At 41.7% G+C, this 22,082-nt stretch overlaps 1 protein-coding gene across 1 annotated transcript; it reads left to right on the forward strand.

Annotated features, from left to right (window-relative positions):
* Positions 1-1,979: 1,979 nt before the first annotated feature.
* On the forward strand, positions 1,980-14,637 carry LOC311121904 (nuclear receptor coactivator 2-like; the record flags this gene model as incomplete). Its single annotated transcript, XM_084196340.1, has 7 exons — positions 1,980-2,163; positions 6,732-6,938; positions 11,248-11,472; positions 12,011-12,116; positions 12,514-12,679; positions 13,879-14,047; positions 14,201-14,637. Exons 3-7 carry the CDS (start codon positions 11,445-11,447, stop codon positions 14,635-14,637), a joined length of 906 nt encoding a protein of 301 aa, XP_084052466.1. The 5' UTR covers positions 1,980-2,163; positions 6,732-6,938; positions 11,248-11,444.
* Between the last annotated feature and the right edge of the window lie 7,445 nt (positions 14,638-22,082).

The raw sequence follows: 22,082 nt of genomic DNA on the forward strand, positions 1-22,082 counted from the left end.
GGATAGTAGTGGAGATTCAGCACCCTGGATAGTAGTGGAGATTCAGCACTGTGGACAGTATTGGATAGCGCCACGGTAGATCAAATTCATGCCAATCTGACTAGTCTAGCCCATGCACCAGCTTTTGTTATTGTAATGGAACAATGTTGCAAATGTGACTGACCAACTCTATTCGGTCTTATGTATCAAAATTTGAAATTGTATTTTTTACTTTGGACAAAATGGTATATCATACACTGCAGTTGAGGAACAATGGGAAAGTAATTCTGCTTTTAAAATTGATAAACTTGTAACCCCACTTTTGAGAAAATGGGGATTGTTGTTATTGAAAGTTGTATTGTCAATCTTGTTTTGTATTTAACGCCACTTTAAATGTGTACATGACACTGCAACAAAATTTCCCCATGGGGACAATAAAGTATAAAGTATACAGTACTAGCAATACAAACTGATTGTCATAGCTAGCCACCATGCATGAAATGCTGTAGTTTGAATCTGCAGATAGCTAAAGGTAACCAACTAGGTTCAGTGTTAGCTAGCTCGCTAACATTAGGCAATAACTATCAATGCAAATGGGGGGGTGGGGGGGGGGGTGCTTTCTGAGATATGAGTAATATTAGCTACAACACAATCGTACACATAACGTTAGCTAGCGAGCCAGCAAGCTAATGTTTGCTAGCTAGCTAACAGTATGCTTTAATTTGCAAGGAAATCGACGTTCTGACAAATGTAGAAACGTATAATATCTGAATACGTAGCTAGACTCTTACCCGTATTCATGGATGAACGCTTCACGGCGGCGTGTCTTTTCCGTTTGGTTTGTAGCTAGCTGCAGCTTGTTGTGTCAAGTCACTCCGGTTCACACTGACCGTGTGCAGAAAGTAGCCCGTCACAACTTCTTCCCACTGATCTTTGTCGATAGCGCCTGCTAAATTCAGGGCAGCCATGTTGTTTAGAGCAGTAGCAACACTTTTGCAGTTCTCCATGACTAACGTTAGATCTTTCAAAAAAAGCTGCGGTAGCAAGGATTATCTACACATACTGAGCAACTCATGTTATAGACAGAAGCATGCTACATGGCAGACCAATCCGAACTCATCTCTCGGCATGTCCAGCCCATCCATTATATCAGCCAATCATGGCTAGCGGGAAGGTTAATTTCTTTTTCCGTGGCTAAACCAACTAGGCTCGTAATTTTAACAATTGTATTAGTATTTACAGATGGCATACAAGTTTGTTATTAAGGCACATTAAAGTTCACATGTTCCAGAAGGCATTTCTGGCCAAAAAAATGGATTTTGATGAAAAAATTAAAACTACGTTCAAATGCCTCGCCTGTGGTCCTCTGTAGCTCAGCTGGTAGAGCACGGCGCTTGTAACGCCAGGGTAGTGGGTTCGATCCCCGGGGACCACCCATACACAAAAATGTATGCACACATGACTGTAAGTCGCTTTGGATAAAAGCGTCTGCTAAATGGCATATTATTATTAAGTAGTGACGCGCGACATACGCCTAGCTTCCTGAAACGGGCCACAAATGTCTATTTCCTCGAGCGCGTTTATGGACACAATGTACCGGCCATTTTGTTAACAGTGAGTAGCTACAGTTTAACATTTGAGCCTTTGGAGATTTGTGATTTGAGATTGCCTTCAGTAACTGCATCGAGAGGTTACGTGTAGTCTACACATGACAGTCAGCGATGCAGTTTATAGAAGTCACACAAGCAAGTGTACGTTTTCTATTGGGGACTTTACGTTGAGTAGGCTACATATGGTAGGCTGCCTGCTAGCGTTGTGATGTCTTTTTTTGCATTAGTGCAGCGTAACATTTTTTTATTTATATTGGTCCACGGGACCCGTCGTTATTTTTCTCGGGAAACGGGAAAGAGCTGGGTCGGGAAGTACCGCGACACCTGTCACTGGTATTAAAACACTAGTGTGTGTCCCTCTAACACTCCTTCCTGCCTCTCCTCCAGTCGTCAGAGCTGGATGACATCCTAGATGAGCTGCAGTGTGTCCAGCCCCAGCTGTTCTGTGAGCCGCGGCCCGTCTCCCTACCCTCCTCCCTGGACAAACAGAACATCATCAATGACATACTGCACATCACCCAGGGAACCAGCCCTGGCAACCCCAACGCCATGGCAACACAGCAGCAGCAGAGGGGTATGCAGCCAGGCAGTGAGTTGCTCACGCACACACATATAGAGACACACACACCTAGAGAGAATACTCACACACACACACACATCAGAGACACACACACCTAGAGAGAATACTCACACACACACACATCAGAGACACACACACCTAGAGAGAATACTCACACACACACACACATCAGAGACACACACACCTAGAGAGAATACTCACACACACACACACATCAGAGACACACACACCTAGAGAGAATACTCACACACACACACATCAGAGACACACACACCTAGAGAGAATACTCACACACACACACACATCAGAGACACACACACCTAGAGAGAATACTCACACACACACACACATCAGAGACACACACACCTAGAGAGAATACTCACACACACACACACATCAGAGACACACACACCTAGAGAGAATACTCACACACACACACACATCAGAGACACACACACCTAGAGAGAATACTCACACACACACACATATAGAGACACACACACCTAGAGAGAATACTCACACACACACACACACATCAGAGACACACACACCTAGAGAGAATACTCACACACACACACACACATCAGAGACACACACACCTAGAGAGAATACTCACACACACACACATCAGAGACACACACACCTAGAGAGAATACTCACACACACACATATAGAGACACACACACCTAGAGAGAATACTCACACACACACACATCAGAGACACACACACCTAGAGAGAATACTCACACACACACACATCAGAGACACACACACCTAGAGAGAATACTCACACACACACACATATAGAGACACACACACCTAGAGAGAATACTCACACACACACACATCAGAGACACACACACCTAGAGAGAATACTCACACACACACACATCAGAGACACACACACCTAGAGAGAATACTCACACACACACACACACACACATCAGAGACACACACACCTAGAGAGAATACTCACACACACACACACATCAGAGACACACACACCTAGAGAGAATACTCACACACACACATCAGAGACACACACACCTAGAGAGAATACTCACACACACACACACATCAGAGACACACACACCTAGAGAGAATACTCACACACACACACATAGACACACACCTAGAGAGAATACTCACACACACACACATAGACACACACTTAGAGAGAATACTCACACACACACACACATAGACACACACTTAGAGAGAATACTCACACACAAACACACATAGACACACACTTAGAGAGAATACTCACACACACATAGACACACACTTAGAGAGAATACTCACACACAAACACACATAGACACACACTTAGAGAGAATACTCACACACACACACACACACATAGACACACACTTAGAGAGAATACTCACACACACACATCAGAGACACACACACACCTAGAGAGAATACTCACACTCACACATAGACACACACTTAGAGAGAATACTCACACACACACACACATAGACACACACTTAGAGAGAATACTCACACACACACACACATAGACACACACTTAGAGAGAATACTCACACACAAACACACATAGACACACACTTAGAGAGAATACTCACACACACACACACATACATATAGAGACATGCATGCAGAGAGAGAATACACACTCGCGTGCATGCACACGCACACACACACACACACACACACAGATATCGGACACACACACATCAGACACACATAATGTAAGAGTGATGTAAATGTAAAATGTAAATGACACACACATACACCTCAGACCGGGGAAATTGTGTGTGTGTGTGTGTGTGTGTGTGTGTGTGTGTGTGTGTGTGTGTGTGTGTGTGTGTGTGTGTGTGTGTGTGTGTGTGTGTGTGTGCTCGCGGTGTAAGTGTTTGCTGCACCTGCGATCAATCAATCAATCAATTTTATTTTATATAGCCCTTCGTACATCAGCTAATATCTCGAAGTGCTGTACAGAAACCCAGCCTAAAACCCCAAACAGCTAGTAATGCAGGTGTAGAAGCACGGTGGCTAGGAAAAACTCCCTAGAAAGGCCAAAACCTAGGAAGAAACCTAGAGAGGAACCAGGCTATGAGGGGTGGCCAGTCCTCTTCTGGCTGTGCCGGGTGGAGGTTATAACAGAACCATGCCAAGATGTTCAAAAATGTTCATAAGTGACAAGCATGGTCAAATAATAATCAGGAATAAATCTCAGTTGGCTTTTCATAGCCGATCATTAAGAGTTGAAAACAGCAGGTCTGGGACAGGTAGGGGTTCCATAACCGCAGGCAGAACAGTTGAAACTGGAATAGCAGCAAGGCCAGGCGGACTGGGGACAGCAAGGAGTCACCACGGCCGGTAGTCCCGACGTATGGTCCTAGGGCTCAGGTCTCTCAGTTGGCTTTTCATAGCCGATCATTAAGAGTTGAAAACAGCAGGTCTGGGACAGTTTTGCGATAACATCTGCAAAACTGTGTACGCGACCAATAAACTTTGATTTGACATTACATAACCCAGGCCAAGTTTAACACAGACACACACGCATTCACTTACATAACCCAGGCCAAGTTTAACACAGACACACACGCATTCACTTACATAACCCAGGCCAAGTTTAACACAGACACACACGCATTCACTTACATAACCCAGGCCAAGTTTAACACAGACACACACGCATTCACTTACATAACCCAGGCCAAGTTTAACACAGACACACACGCATTCACTTACATAACCCAGGCCAAGTTTAACACAGACACACACGCATTCACTTACATAACCCAGGCCAAGTTTAACACAGACACACACGCATTCACTTACATAACCCAGGCCAAGTTTAACACAGACACACACGCATTCACTTACATACATACAAATATTAACACACAGACATACAGTGCCTTCGGAAAGTATTCAGACCCCTTTACTTTTTCCACATTTTGTTACGTTACAGCCTTATTCTAAAATGGATTACAGTTTAAAAAATCATCAGAAATCTACACCCATAATGACAAAGCGAAAACAGGTTTTTATACATTTTTGCAAATGAAAACTGAAATACCTTATTTACATAAGTATTCAGACCCTTTGCTATGAGACTCGGAATTGAGCTCAGGTGCATCCTGTTTCCATTGATCATTCTTGAGATATTTCTACAACTTGATTGGAGTCCACATGTGGTAAATTCAATTGATTGGACATGATTTGGAAAGGCACACACCTGTCTATATAAGGTCCCACAGTTGACAGTGCATGTCAGAGCAAAAACTAAGCCATGAGGTCGAAGGAATTGTCCGTAGATCTCTGAGACAGGATTGTGTCGAGGCACAGATCTGGGGGAGGGTACCAAAAAATGTCTACAACATTGAAGGTCCCCAAGAACACAGTGGCCTCCATCATTCTTAAATGGAAGAAGTTTGGAACCACCAAGACTCTTCCTAGAGCTGGCCGCCCGGCCAAACTAAGCAATCGGGAGAGGGCCTTGGTCAGGGAGGTGACCAAGAACCCGATGGTCAGTCTGACAGAGCTCCAGAGTTCCTCTGTGGAGATAGGAGAACCTTCCAGATGGACAACCATCTCTGCAGCTCTCCACCAATCAGGCCTTTATGGTAGAGTGGCCAGACGGAAGCAACTCCTCAGTAAAAGGCACATGACAGCCCGCTTGGAGTTTGCCAAAAGGCACCTAAAGACTCTCAGACCATGAGAAACAAGATTCTCTGGTCTGATGAAACCAAGATTAAAATCTTTGGCGTGAATGCCAAGCGTCACGTCTGGAGGAAACCTGGCACCATCCCTACGGTGAAGCATGGTGGTGGCAGCATCATGCTGTGGGGATGTTTTTCAGCAGCAGGGACTGGGAGACTAGTCAGGATCGAGGGAAAGATGAATGGAGCAAAGTACAGAGAGATCCTTGATGAAAACCTGCTCCAGAGCGCTCAGGACCTCAGACTGGGGCGAAGGTTCACCTTCCAACAGGACAACGACCCTATGCACACAGCCAAGACAACGCAGGAGTGGCTTTGGGATAAGTCTCTGAATGTCCTTGAGTGGCCCAGCCAGAGCTGTGCAGCAACGCTCCCCATTCAACCTGACAGAGCTTGAGAGGATCTGCAGAGAAGAATGGGAGATACTCCCCAAATACAGGTGTGCCAAGCTTGTAGCGTCATACCCAAGAAGACTCAAGGCTGTAATCGCTGCCAAAAGTGCTTCAACAAAGTACTGAGTAAAGGGTCTGAATACTTATGTAAATGTAATATTTCAGTTTTGTTATTTTTATAAATTAGTAAACATTTCTAAAAACCTGTTTTTGCTTTGTCATTATGGGGTATTGTGTGTAGATTGATGAGGGGAAAAAAACAATTTAATAAATTTTAGAATAAGGCTGTAACATAACAAAATGTGGAAAAAGTCAAGGGTTCTCAATACTTTCCGAAGGCGCCGTACACACACCACTTCTCATAAAATGTAAATGCCTGTGCAATGTTATACGACTGGCCTCGTCACATCCTCTCCAATGTGTGTAGCCACACCAACACATCTACACCTCCACCCTCCTCTCTCTCCAGACTATGGTGGTCCCAGGGGGCAAGAGGGCCAGGGGCCAGCTAGGGGTCTCCCGGTGAGGAGTGTATCCCTGGACATGAACATGTCAGGGGTCCCCCAGGGCCAGTATTCCCCCATGAGGACCCCAAGCCCCTACACACTCCTCCAGCAGCAGCAAGGAATTCTGGGAAACCACACCGCCATGATGTCCAACCAGGCCAACCTCTCAGGTGGGTGGAGCCTAGTGGAGAGGATACTAACCATGGGTTGTGTACCAAATTGCGCCCTATTCCCTATTTAGTGCACTACTTTTGGAGGGCTCGTGTCAACTAGTGCACTACACAGGGAATAGGGACGGGGCCCCCAGTCTCTGAGCTGTATAGTTCACTGCTGTACTTTTCTAGTCTAAGGTCTGGACTAGATCAGAAATGCATTAGAGATGTCTCATTTGAGATTAAATGTCTCATTTGAGATTAAATGTCTCATTTGAGATTTTGTATCAGAATGGGATAATGTTGAAAAGAGCAATTTGATAGATAAGTTTGAATAGATTGATTTGATGATGCCTTGACCCACATGCTTAGGAGTTCTCAGAGGAATGTACATTCCCCCTCTGTCATCAGTCAGCATAGAGAGTAGATATAGACATCACATGGACATTAGCGTTTTCCATTGGTCTCTCGCTTTCTGCGTCTCTGTCTCACTCTCTCTGTGGCGGGTGTTGATGACACGTCACACTGCTAGATTGACTCACTTCCTGTTCCTGTGGTAGGAAGTGGAGGGTCACCCACACTCCTCACAGTGACATCACTGACAACGCACAGTTCCAGTTAGTCACAGGAGCACACACACCGCACATTACAATTACATTACATTACAATTACATTACATTACATTACAATTACATTACAATTACATTACATTACATTACAATTACATTACATTACAATTACATTACAATTACATTACATTACAATTACATTACAATTACATTACATTACAATTACATTACATTACATTACAATTACATTAACTTTACATTACAATTACATTACATTACATTACATTACAATTACATTAACTTTACATTACAATTACATTACATTACATTACAATTACATTACATTACATTACAATTACATTAACTTTACATTACAATTACATTAACTTTACATTACAATTACATTACATTACATTACAATTACATTACATTACATTACAATTACATTACATTACATTACATTACAATTACATTACATTACATTACATTACAATTATATTACATTACAATTACATTACACTAACTTTACATTACAATTACATTACATTACATTACAATTACATTACATTACATTACAATTACATTACATTACATTACATTACAATTATATTACATTACAATTACATTACACTAACTTTACATTACAATTACATTACATTACATTACAATTACATTACATTACATTACAATTACATTACATTACATTAACTTTACATTACAATTACATTACATTACATTACATTACATTACAATTACATTACATTACATTACATTACATTACATTACAATTACATTACATTACATTACAATTACATTACATTACATTACAATTACATTACATTACAATTACATTACATTACAATTACATTACAATTACATTACATTACATTACATTACATTACAATTACATTACATTAACTTTACATTACAATTACATTACAATTACATTACAATTACATTACATTACATTACAATTACATTACATTACATTACATTACAATTACATTACAATTACATTACATTACATTAACTTTACATTACATTACATTACATTACATTTACATTACATTACATTACATTTACATTTACATTTACATTACATTTACATTACATTACATTACATTACATTTACATTACATTTACATTACATTACATTACATTACAATTACATTACATTACATTACATTACATTACCTTTACATGACATGACATGACGACATGACATGACATGACATGACATGACATGACATGACATGACATGACATGACATGACATGACATGACATGACATGACATGACATGACATTAACTTTACATTACATTACATTACATTACATTACATTACATTACATTACAGTCATTTAGCAGACGCTCTTATCCACCACACAGACACCATTTCCCCGGTCCCAAAGACAGATGTGCAAAGAGCAATGGTGAAAGATGTTGTTTTCAGCAACTATCATAGTCCCCGCCAGCCACAGAACAATAGGTAGCTCTAACTTCAGACTTGACTGGCTGTTCATTTGTTCAATGAGTTATTGTTACATTATCTGATGAAAAGGGGCACAAGACAGGGATGTCCTCTCCCCCCCCCCCCTCCTGTTTGCTCTGGCAATTGAACCGCTTGCAGAAATAATTAGACAGGGCCCAAACGTAACAGGTATCAGTATTGTTAAACACGACTATCAACTAAACTTATTTGCAGATGATCTCCTGATATTCCTGACCAATATTGAAAACTCAATGCCCCCCTTGCTAAAAATATTTTCAGAATACTTTAACATCTCAGGATATGAAACTGAAATAATATGCAATAGGAAAAATAATAACTAATGATCTACAGCAGTCCCTGAAGTGGACCACAAAAACATATCAGATGCTTAATAAGTAACAACAAACAACACATATATAAAGGACTTTAGCCCATTACTCAGCAATATGAAAGCTGATCTATTTTTATTTTTTAATGTATTTTTCTAAATAATTTTTTTACAATTTTTTTTTATTATTATTATTTTTTATTATTTTTTAGTCATTTAGCAGACGCTCTTATCCAGAGCGACTTACAGGAGCAATTAGGGTTAAGTGCCTTGCTCAAGGGCACATCGACAGACTTTTCACCTAGTTGGCTCGGGGATTAGAACCAGCGACCTTTCGGTTACTGGCACAACGCTCTTACCCACTAAGCTACCTGCCGCTACCTGCCGCCCGAACAATCTTCCCATAAATCTTCCAGGTAGAATAAAGCTCTTCAGAATGGCACGGCTCCCAATGTTTTTACATTTCTTCTCATTAATACCAATTATCACACCGAAGACATTCTTTAAGAAAGTATACTGCGCCATGACAGACTTTATATGGGCAAATAAAACTCCTAGGAAGATGTAAAACTTTCCTTTTTATTCTGAGTCTGAGGGTCATTTTAACCTTCCAGACTTGGAATTGTATCAACTCGCCACCCAAGGCTTTTACTTGTGACATGTAGTTAAAAGCAATAAAGAGGAACGATGGGTAACATATTGAAGATGCGCATGCTCATCCCCAGAATCTTTTTACGTGTCTATTTTCAGAAGATTGAGCTAAGAACATGAACAACTTCATAGTTAAGAACACTATAACAATATGGAAGACAATGAAACGTATTCTACAAGAACAAATATCACTCCCAAAAAAAACAATCCTATGGAACAATCCTTGGATAGCTTTTCAGATCGCACCGATAAATTGGTCCACATGGAAAACTAAATGCATAGAAACTGTGAATGGCCTGGTAATAGGAAATACATGTATTTCCGTGACAGAATTAAAAAGCAATTTTGGACTAACCAATGTAGATATTCTCAAATACATGCAACTTAAAAGTTGCATTATTAAGACATTTTTATTTAAAATCTTTTGGACATTAGCGCAATCTTGAGGGAATCTTATCTGAGTCAGAAAAAGGATGTTCATATGATAGGGAAGACATACCAAACCTTACAGAGAGCAGATCCAACTGACAACCTCTTAGAAACAAATATAAACTATTGGAACCAAGACTTTAAAAAAAAACTGATATTGGCACAATATTGTGTCTCTATGTTGTATTTTCTATGTGTATGTTTTTGTTTTGTATTATTAGATAAAAAAATATATAATATAAAAAAATATAAAGAGACCTTGTTGCCCTTTACCTCCTCCCTCCCTCTCTCTCTCGCCCTCTCTCTCTCTCTCTCTCATCTCTCTCCTCTCTCTCTCTCTCTCTCGTCTCTTTCTCTTCTTCTCTCTCTCTCTCTTCTCTCTCTCTCTCTCTCTTCTCTCTCTCTCTCTCTCTCTCTTCTCTCTCTCTCTCTCTCTCTCTTCTCTCTCTCTCTCTCTTCCCCTCTCTCCTCTCTCTTCCCACTCTCCTCTCCTCTCCTTCTCTCTCTCTCTCTCCTCCCCCTCTCTCTCTCTCTCTCTCTCTCTCTCTCCTCTCTCTCTCTTCTCCCCTCTCTCTCTTCTCTCTCTCCTCTCTCTCTCTCTCTCTCTCTCTCTTCTCTTCTCTCTCCTCTCTCTCTCTCTCTCTCTCTCTCTCTCCCCTCTCACCTCTCTCTCTCTCCCTCACTCTCTCTCTCTCCCTCACTCTCTCTCTCTCTCTCTCTCTCTCTCTCTCTCTCTCTCTCCCCCTCTCTCTCTCTCTCTCTCTCTCTCTCTTCTCTCTTCTCTCTCTCTCTCCTCTCTCTCCTCTCTCTCTCTCTCTCTCTCTCTCTCTCTCACTCTCTCTCCTCGCTCTCTCTCCAGGTCAGATGGATGGTCCTCGGCAGGGCATGCAGCAGCAGGACGGGGGTTGGGGTCCTGGGGGCCCGGGTCAGAGCGGGTCAGCCTCGGTCCGTCCTCCAGGGGTCCCAGGTCAGCAGGGGACGATGCACGGCGTATGGGGCCCAACCCCGGAGGCCTCGTGAGACCCAACAGTCAGCCAAGGTCCTGGACCCAGACAGATGCTGCAGTCTCAGATGATGGCCAATGGTGAGAGACTGAATATCTAGAATATCTAGTAGTTCTATACCAGGGCTGCTCTACAATATCTCTTTCTGTACCTATTTTCTGAATGAGTCTTAGTCTAATGGTTTGGGGGGGGGGGGGAATCTATTGGTGGGTCTCAGCCACTTAAGTCACCCAATCCTTTCAAATCTGCCAATTGTTGTGGCTCTATGGACATGGATGTTTTGTTCTATTGTATATGGGTCACATTAGTTCCCTGTAGCTCAGTTGGTAGAGCATGGCGCTTGCAACGACAGGGTTGTGGGTTCGATTCCCACTGGGGGGACCAGTACGAAAAACATATTAAAATGTATGCACTCACTTAACTGTAAGTCGCTCTGGGTAAGAGCGTCTGCTAAATGACTAAAAATGTAAGTTAGGAGAGCGTTGAGGGGACAAAGCTGCCACCTGGTGGCCATTTATGGGTATAACATGCTGACGCACTTCTGTCTCTAACCCATCATCATATCTCCAGCAACTATTGGCTATTTAAGTTATGTTAATTTGAATCTCTCTCTAACAGACATGGGTGCCCACCTGTCGTCCCAGCAACAGGCTCCACCCAATCAGACGGCTCCGTGGCCAGACAGCATGATGCCCGTTGAGCAGACCCCCTTCAACCAGAACAGGTACACAGCCATCGATACACTGCTTTATATAGGGAGCAAATAACACATGAATCCCTTTCAGTAAGAAGTCTTGACATCCATGTCACTGTATTCAGGAGTCTTTCAGTAAGGAGTCTGGAGTTCCATGTCACTGTATTCCTTCAGGAGTTTTTCCTCCCCCTCCCTCTTCCCTCTCCCTCTCCTCCCTCTCTTCCCTCCCCCTCTCCTCCCTCTCCCTCTCTTCCCTCTCCCTCTCCTCCCTCTCTTCCCTCTCCCTCTCCTCCCTCTCTTCCCTCTCCCTCTCCTCCCTCTCTTCCCTCTCCCTCTCCTCCCTCTCCTCCCTCTCCTCCCTCTCCCCCTCCTCTTCCCTCTCCCTCTCCTCTCCCTCTCCTCCCTCTCCTCCCCTCCCTCTCCCCAGGTCTGTGTACGTCCCCCAGCAGGAGGAGGTGTTGTGTGGGGGTCCGGGGCCTGGTGGTCCTAGTGATGAGGGGGCCCTGATGTCCCAGCTCTACACCGTGCTGAAGGACTCTGATGGCCTGGAGGAGATAGACAGAGCTCTGGGGATACCTAATCTGATGGGACAGGTCAGTCTCTCCCTGACCCCCGCTCCTCTATCTCCTTTCTTTCTGCCGTCTCTCTGGCCTTTTCTCATGTCCTCCACCGTCTCTCGCCCGTCCTCTCATCGAGGATAGTGACGCGTATCCTACCTGAGTCCTTCGCGAAAGAGTTTTGAAATCTGCCACACCCCCTTTTGAATCAGCTTTTGTTTTGTCAAAGGAGAAAAAACATGCACACGTTTAAAAAAAACAATATGCTACTTATCGTTTATCTATAATATGACTTCACAACTAACTTAATGTTTTCACTTTACACATTTATCACTTTACACGTCATTAGCCTGAGGGGAGAAGGGGCGTCTCATTTCATACAAGCACATTTTCATCCACTTTCCCTCTCCTTGATTACCTTTGACCTTTTTCAAAAGTAGGAGAGAGAGGACGGAGGACAGAGGACAGCGAGAGGATGCAGGAGTTGAGCAAACCAATTAAGAAAATGCCTCTGTCCTTTCTTCCTTTGTCTTATTAGTTTACTATCTCTGACAGGAGAATCACTCTCCACCATCTCTGATCTCTTTATACCTGGTCTGGTGGGACAGGTCAAAATCACTCTCCACCATCTCTGATCTCTTTATACCTGGTCTGGTGGGACAGGTCAAAATCACTCTCCTCTCACTAGTTCCCCTCTGTCTGTCATCCTTCTTTCTTGTCCACTCTTCCATGCCAGCTCTTACTCTACCATCTCTGTCCTTACTCTACCATCTCTGTCCTTACTCCTCCATCTCTGTCCTTACTCTACCATCTCTGTCCTTACTCTACCATCTCTGTCCTTACTCTACCATCTCTGTCCTTACTCTACCATCTCTGTCCTTACTCTACCATCTCTGTCCTTACTCTACCATCTCTGTCCTTACTCTACCATCTCTGTCCTTACTCCTCCATCTCTGTAGTTACTCCTCCATCTCTGTCCTTACTCTACCATCTATCCTTACTCTACCATCTCTGTCCTTGTTCTTCCCTTTCATTATTGTCATTCTTGGATGTTCCCTCGTTTACATCTATCTTTACTCCCTCTCTACAGGGTCAGTCTGGTCCAATTCATCCCTCTCTCCTCTCCTCTCTTTCTCCAGGGTCAGTCTGTAGATCAGGTCCAGTTCATCCCCCTCTCCTCCTTCTCACCCCTCTCTCCTTCTCCTCCTTATCACCCCTCTCTCCTCTCCCAACAGGGTCAGTCAGTAGATCAGGACCAGTTCATTTCAGACCCGTCCATGTTGCTGGACCAGAAGCCTCCAGTGTATGGCCAGCAGCACCAGCAGTACCCCCCACCTGGCTCCCATCTAGCCCAGAGAGGGTACCACGGCCCTGGGCCCAGCGGACCCATGCAGGACCCCACAGGTAGTGGTGGGAATTGGCAGGGTTACGATTCAATACATATTGGGATTCTATATGTATCACGATTCGATATTCCAAACACATGTTTACTATATGCCTGCTGCAGAGGGAGAAGAGAGCCATGAGAAAATTATAATTTTCTACCTCTACCAACAGGTCAAGGTTTCCACCCAATGGCTGGCCAGATGGGCCCCAGACCAGGATACCCCATCATAAGGATGCAGCAACGACCGGGGCTGAGGCCCCAAGGGGTGGTTCCTAACCAGCCTAATACACTGAGGTTACAGCTGCAGCACCGGCTACAGGTACAACCGGTACTGAGAGACCGACAGGCAGACGGAGACACAGACGGAGACACAGACGGAGACACAGACACAGACGGAGACACAGACGGAGACACAGACGGAGACACAGACGGAGACGGAGACACAGACGGAGACACAGACGGAGACACAGACGGAGACACAGACGGAGACACAGACACAGACGGAGACACAGACGGAGACACAGACGGAGACACAGACGGAGACGGAGACACAGACGGAGACACAGACGGAGACACAGACGGAGACACAACACTGGCGGAACACTGACAGTAAACAGACTATTACAACTGGACACTACTAGGGTTCATATCTGACAGTAAACAACAGACTATTACAACTGGACACTACTAGGGTTCATATCTGACAGTAAACAGACTATTACAACTGGACACTACTAGGGTTCATATCAGACAGTAAACAGACTATTACAACTGGACACTACTAGGGTTCATATCTGACAGTAAACAGACTATTACAACTGGACACTACTAGGGTTCATATCTGACAGTAAACAGACTATTACAACTGGACACTACTAGGGTTCATATCTGACAGTAAACAGACTATTACAACTGGACACTACTAGGGTTCATATCTGACAGTAAACAGACTATTACAACTGGACACTACTAGGGTTCATATCTGACAGTAAACAGACTATTACAACTGGACACTACTAGGGTTCATATCTGACAGTAAACAGACTATTACAACTGGACACTACTAGGGTTCATATCTGACAGTAAACAGACTATTACAACTGGACACTACTAGGGTTCATATCTGACAGTAAACAGACTATTACAACTGGACACTACTAGGGATCATATCTGACAGTAAACAGACTATTACAACTGGACACTACTAGGGTTCATATCTGACAGTAAACAGACTATTACAACTGGACACTACTAGGGTTCATATCTGACAGTAAACAGACTATTACAACTGGACACTACTAGGGTTCATATCTGACAGTAAACAGACTATTACAACTGGACACTACTAGGGTTCATATCTGACAGTAAACAGACTATTACAACTGGACACTACTAGGGTTCATATCTGACAGTAAACAGACTATTACAACTGGACACTACTAGGGTTCATATCTGACAGTAAACAGACTATTACAACTGGACACTACTAGGGTTCATATCTGACAGTAAACAACAGACTATTACAACTGGACACTACTAGGGTTCATATCTGACAGTAAACAGACTATTACAACTGGACACTACTAGGGTTCATATCTGACAGTAAACAGACTATTACAACTGGACACTACTAGGGTTCATATCTGACAGTAAACAGACTATTACAACTGGACACTACTAGGGTTCATATCTGACAGTAAACAACAGACTATTACAACTGGACACCACTAGGGTTCATATCTGACAGTAAACAGACTATTACAACTGGACACTACTAGGGTTCATATCTGACAGTAAACAGACTATTACAACTGGACACTACTAGGGTTCATATCTGACAGTAAACAGACTATTACAACTGGACACTACTAGGGTTCATATCTGACAGTAAACAGACTATTACAACTGGACACTACTGGGATTCATATCTGACAGTAAACAGACTATTACAACTGGACACTACTAGGGTTCATATCTGACAGTAAACAGACTATTACAACTGGACACTACTAGGGTTCATATCTGACAGTAAACAGACTATTACAACTGGACACTACTAGGGTTCATATCTGACAGTAAACAGACTATTACAACTGGACACTACTAGGGTTCATATCTGACAGTAAACAGACTATTACAACTGGACACTACTAGGGTTCATATCTGACAGTAAACAACAGACTATTACAACTGGACACTACTAGGGTTCATATCTGACAGTAAACAGACTATTACAACTGGGCACTACTAGGGTTCATATCTGACAGTAAACAGACTATTACAACTGGACACTACTAGGGTTCATATCTGACAGTAAACAGACTATTACAACTGGACACTACTAGGGTTCATATCTGACAGTAAACAGACTATTACAACTGGACACTACTAGGGTTCATATCTGACAGTAAACAGACTATTACAACTGGACACTACTAGGGTTCATATCTGACAGTAAACAGACTATTACAACTGGACACTACTAGGGTTCATATCTGACAGTAAACAGACTATTACAACTGGACACTACTAGGGTTCATATCTGACAGTAAACAGACTATTACAACTGGACACTACTAGGGTTCATATCTGACAGTAAACAGACTATTACAACTGGACACTACTAGGGTTCATATCTGACAGTAAACAGACTATTACAACTGGACACTACTAGGGTTCATATCTGACAGTAAACAGACTATTACAACTGGACACTACTAGGGTTCATATCTGACAGTAAACAGACTATTACAACTGGACACTACTAGGGTTCATATCTGACAGTAAACAGACTATTACAACTGGACACTACTAGGGTTCATATCTGACAGTAAACAACAGACTATTACAACTGGACACTACTAGGGTTCATATCTGACAGTAAACAGACTATTACAACTGGACACTACTAGGGTTCATATCTGACAGTAAACAGACTATTACAACTGGACACTACTAGGGTTCATATCTGACAGTAAACAGACTATTACAACTGGACACTACTAGGGTTCATATCTGACAGTAAACAGACTATTACAACTGGACACTACTAGGGTTCATATCTGACAGTAAACAACAGACTATTACAACTGGACACTACTAGGGTTCATATCTGACAGTAAACATACTATTACAACTGGACACTACTAGGGTTCATATCTGACAGTAAACAGACTATTACAACTGGACACTACTAGGGTTCATATCTGACAGTAAACAGACTATTACAACTGGACACTACTAGGGTTCATATCTGACAGTAAACAGACTATTACAACTGGACACTACTAGGGTTCATATCTGACAGTAAACAGACTATTACAACTGGACACTACTAGGGTTCATATCTGACAGTAAACATACTATTACAACTGGACACTACTAGGGTTCATATCTGACAGTAAACAGACTATTACAACTGGACACTACTAGGGTTCATATCTGACAGTAAACAGACTATTACAACTGGACACTACTAGGGTTCATATCTGACAGTAAACAACAGACTATTACAACTGGACACTACTAGGGTTCATATCTGACAGTAAACAGACTATTACAACTGGACACTACTAGGGTTCATATCTGACAGTAAACAGACTATTACAACTGGACACTACTAGGGTTCATATCTGACAGTAAACAGACTATTACAAACTGGACACTACTGGGTTCATATCTGACAGTAAACAGACTATTACAACTGGACACTACTTAGGGTTCATATCTGACAGTAAACAGACTATTACAACTGGACACTACTAGGGTTCATATCTGACAGTAAACAGACTATTACAACTGGACACTACTAGGGTTCATATCTGACAGTAAACAGACTATTACAACTGGACACTACTAGGGTTCATATCTGACAGTAAACAGACTATTACAACTGGACACTACTAGGGTTCATATCTGACAGTAAACAGACTATTACAACTGGACACTACTAGGGTTCATATCTGACAAAACAGACTATTACAACTGGACACTACTAGGGTTCATATCTGACAGTAAACAGACTATTACAACTGGACACTACTAGGGTTCATATCTGACAGTAAACAGACTATTACAACTGGACACTACTAGGGTTCATATCTGACAGTAAACAGACTATTACAACTGGACACTACTAGGGTTCATATCTGACAGTAAACAGACTATTACAACTGGACACTACTAGGGTTCATATCTGACAGTAAACAGACTATTACAACTGGACACTACTAGGGTTCATATCTGACAGTAAACAGACTATTACAACTGGACACTACTAGGGTTCATATCTGACAGTAAACAGACTATTACAACTGGACACTACTAGGGTTCATATCTGACAGTAAACAGACTATTACAACTGGACACTACTAGGGTTCATATCTGACAGTAAACAGACTATTACAACTGGACACTACTAGGGTTCATATCTGACAGTAAACAGACTATTACAACTGGACACTACTAGGGTTCATATCTGACAGTAAACAGACTATTACAACTGGACACTACTAGGGTTCATATCTGACAGTAAACAGACTATTACAACTGGACACTACTAGGGTTCATATCTGACAGTAAACAGACTATTACAACTGGACACTACTAGGGTTCATATCTGACAGTAAACAGACTATTACAACTGGACACTACTAGGGTTCATATCTGACAGTAAACAGACTATTACAACTGGACACTACTAGGGTTCATATCTGACAGTAAACAGACTATTACAACTGGACACTACTAGGGTTCATATCTGACAGTAAACAGACTATTACAACTGGACACTACTAGGGTTCATATCTGACAGTAAACAGACTATTACAACTGGACACTACTAGGGTTCATATCTGACAGTAAACAGACTATTACAACTGGACACTACTAGGGTTCATATCTGACAGTAAACAGACTATTACAACTGGACACTACTAGGGTTCATATCTGACAGTAAACAGACTATTACAACTGGACACTACTAGGGTTCATATCTGACAGTAACAACAGACTATTACAACTGGACACTACTAGGGTTCATATCTGACAGTAAAACAGACTATTACAACTGGACACTACTAGGGTTCATATCTGACAGTAAACAGACTATTACAACTGGACACTACTAGGGTTCATATCTGACAGTAAACAGACTATTACAACTGGACACTACTAGGGTTCATATCTGACAGTAAACAGACTATTACAACTGGACACTACTAGGGTTCATATCTGACAGTAAACAGACTATTACAACTGGACACTACTAGGGTTCATATCTGACAGTAAACAGACTATTACAACTGGACACTACTAGGGTTCATATCTGACAGTAAACAGACTATTACAACTGGACACTACTAGGGTTCATATCTGACAGTAAACAGACTATTACAACTGGACACTACTAGGGTTCATATCTGACAGTAAACAGACTATTACAACTAGACACTACTAGGGTTCATATCTGACAGTAAACAGACTATTACAACTGGACACTACTAGGGTTCATATCTGACAGTAAACAGACTATTACAACTGGACACTACTAGGGTTCATATCTGACAGTAAACAGACTATTACAACTGGACACTACTAGGGTTCATATCTGACAGTAAACAGACTATTACAACTGGACACTACTAGGGTTCATATCTGACAGTAAACAGACTATTACAACTGGACACTACTAGGGTTCATATCTGACAGTAAACAGACTATTACAACTGGACACTACTAGGGTTCATATCTGACAGTAAACAGACTATTACAACTGGACACTACTAGGGTTCATATCTGACAGTAAACAGACTATTACAACTGGACACTACTAGGGTTCATATCTGACAGTAAACAGACTATTACAACTGGACACTACTAGGGTTCATATCTGACAGTAAACAGACTATTACAACTGGACACTACTAGGGTTCATATCTGACAGTAAACAGACTATTACAACTGGACACTACTAGGGTTCATATCTGACAGTAAACAACAGACTATTACAACTGGACACTACTAGGGTTCATATCTGACAGTAAACAGACTATTACAACTGGACACTACTAGGGTTCATATCTGACAGTAAACAGACTATTACAACTGGACACTACTAGGGTTCATATCTGACAGTAAACAGACTATTACAACTGGACACTACTAGGGTTCATATCTGACAGTAAACAGACTATTACAACTGGACACTACTAGGGTTCATATCTGACAGTAAACAGACTATTACAACTGGACACTACTAGGGTTCATATCTGACAGTAAACAGACTATTACAACTGGACACTACTAGGGTTCATATCTGACAGTAAACAGACTATTACAACTGGACACTACTAGGGTTCATATCTGACAGTAAACAGACTATTACAACTGGACACTACTAGGGTTCATATCTGACAGTAAACAGACTATTACAACTGGACACTACTAGGGTTCATATCTGACAGTAAACAGACTATTACAACTGGACACTACTAGGGTTCATATCTGACAGTAAACAGACTATTACAACTGGACACTACTAGGGTTCATATCTGACAGTAAACAGACTATTACAACTGGACACTACTAGGGTTCATATCTGACAGTAAACAGACTATTACAACTGGACACTACTAGGGTTCATATCTGACAGTAAACAACAGACTATTACAACTGGACACTACTAGGGTTCATATCTGACAGTAAACAGACTATTACAACTGGACACTACTAGGGTTCATATCTGACAGTAAACAGACTATTACAACTGGACACTACTAGGGTTCATATCTGACAGTAAACAGACTATTACAACTGGACACTACTAGGGTTCATATCTGACAGTAAACAGACTATTACAACTGGACACTACTAGGGTTCATATCTGACAGTAAACAGACTATTACAACTGGACACTACTAGGGTTCATATCTGACAGTAAACAGACTATTACAACTGGACACTACTAGGGTTCATATCTGACAGTAAACAGACTATTACAACTGGACACTACTAGGGTTCATATCTGACAGTAAACAGACTATTACAACTGGACACTACTAGGGTTCATATCTGACAGTAAACAGACTATTACAACTGGACACTACTAGGGTTCATATCTGACAGTAAACAGACTATTACAACTGGACACTACTAGGGTTCATATCTGACAGTAAACAGACTATTACAACTGGACACTACTAGGGTTCATATCTGACAGTAAACAGACTATTACAACTGGACACTACTAGGGTTCATATCTGACAGTAAACAGACTATTACAACTGGACACTACTAGGGTTCATATCTGACAGTAAACAGACTATTACAACTGGACACTACTAGGGTTCATATCTGACAGTAAACAGACTATTACAACTGGACACTACTAGGGTTCATATCTGACAGTAAACAGACTATTACAACTGGACACTACTAGGGTTCATATCTGACAGTAAACAGACTATTACAACTGGACACTACTAGGGTTCATATCTGACAGTAAACAACAGACTATTACAACTGGACACTACTAGGGTTCATATCTGACAGTAAACAGACTATTACAACTGGACACTACTAGGGTTCATATCTGACAGTAAACAGACTATTACAACTGGACACTACTAGGGTTCATATCTGACAGTAAACAGACTATTACAACTGGACACTACTAGGGTTCATATCTGACAGTAAACAGACTATTACAACTGGACACTACTAGGGTTCATATCTGACAGTAAACAGACTATTACAACTGGACACTACTAGGGTTCATATCTGACAGTAAACAGACTATTACAACTGGACACTACTAGGGTTCATATCTGACAGTAAACAGACTATTACAACTGGACACTACTAGGGTTCATATCTGACAGTAAACAGACTATTACAACTGGACACTACTAGGGTTCATATCTGACAGTAAACAGACTATTACAACTGGACACTACTAGGGTTCATATCTGACAGTAAACAGACTATTACAACTGGACACTACTAGGGTTCATATCTGACAGTAAACAACAGACTATTACAACTGGACACTAC

This window comes from Coregonus lavaretus, assembly GCF_964263955.1.
Source record: "Coregonus lavaretus genome assembly, contig: HAP1_SCAFFOLD_6167, whole genome shotgun sequence".
NCBI classification, from domain to species: domain Eukaryota; kingdom Metazoa; phylum Chordata; class Actinopteri; order Salmoniformes; family Salmonidae; genus Coregonus; species Coregonus lavaretus.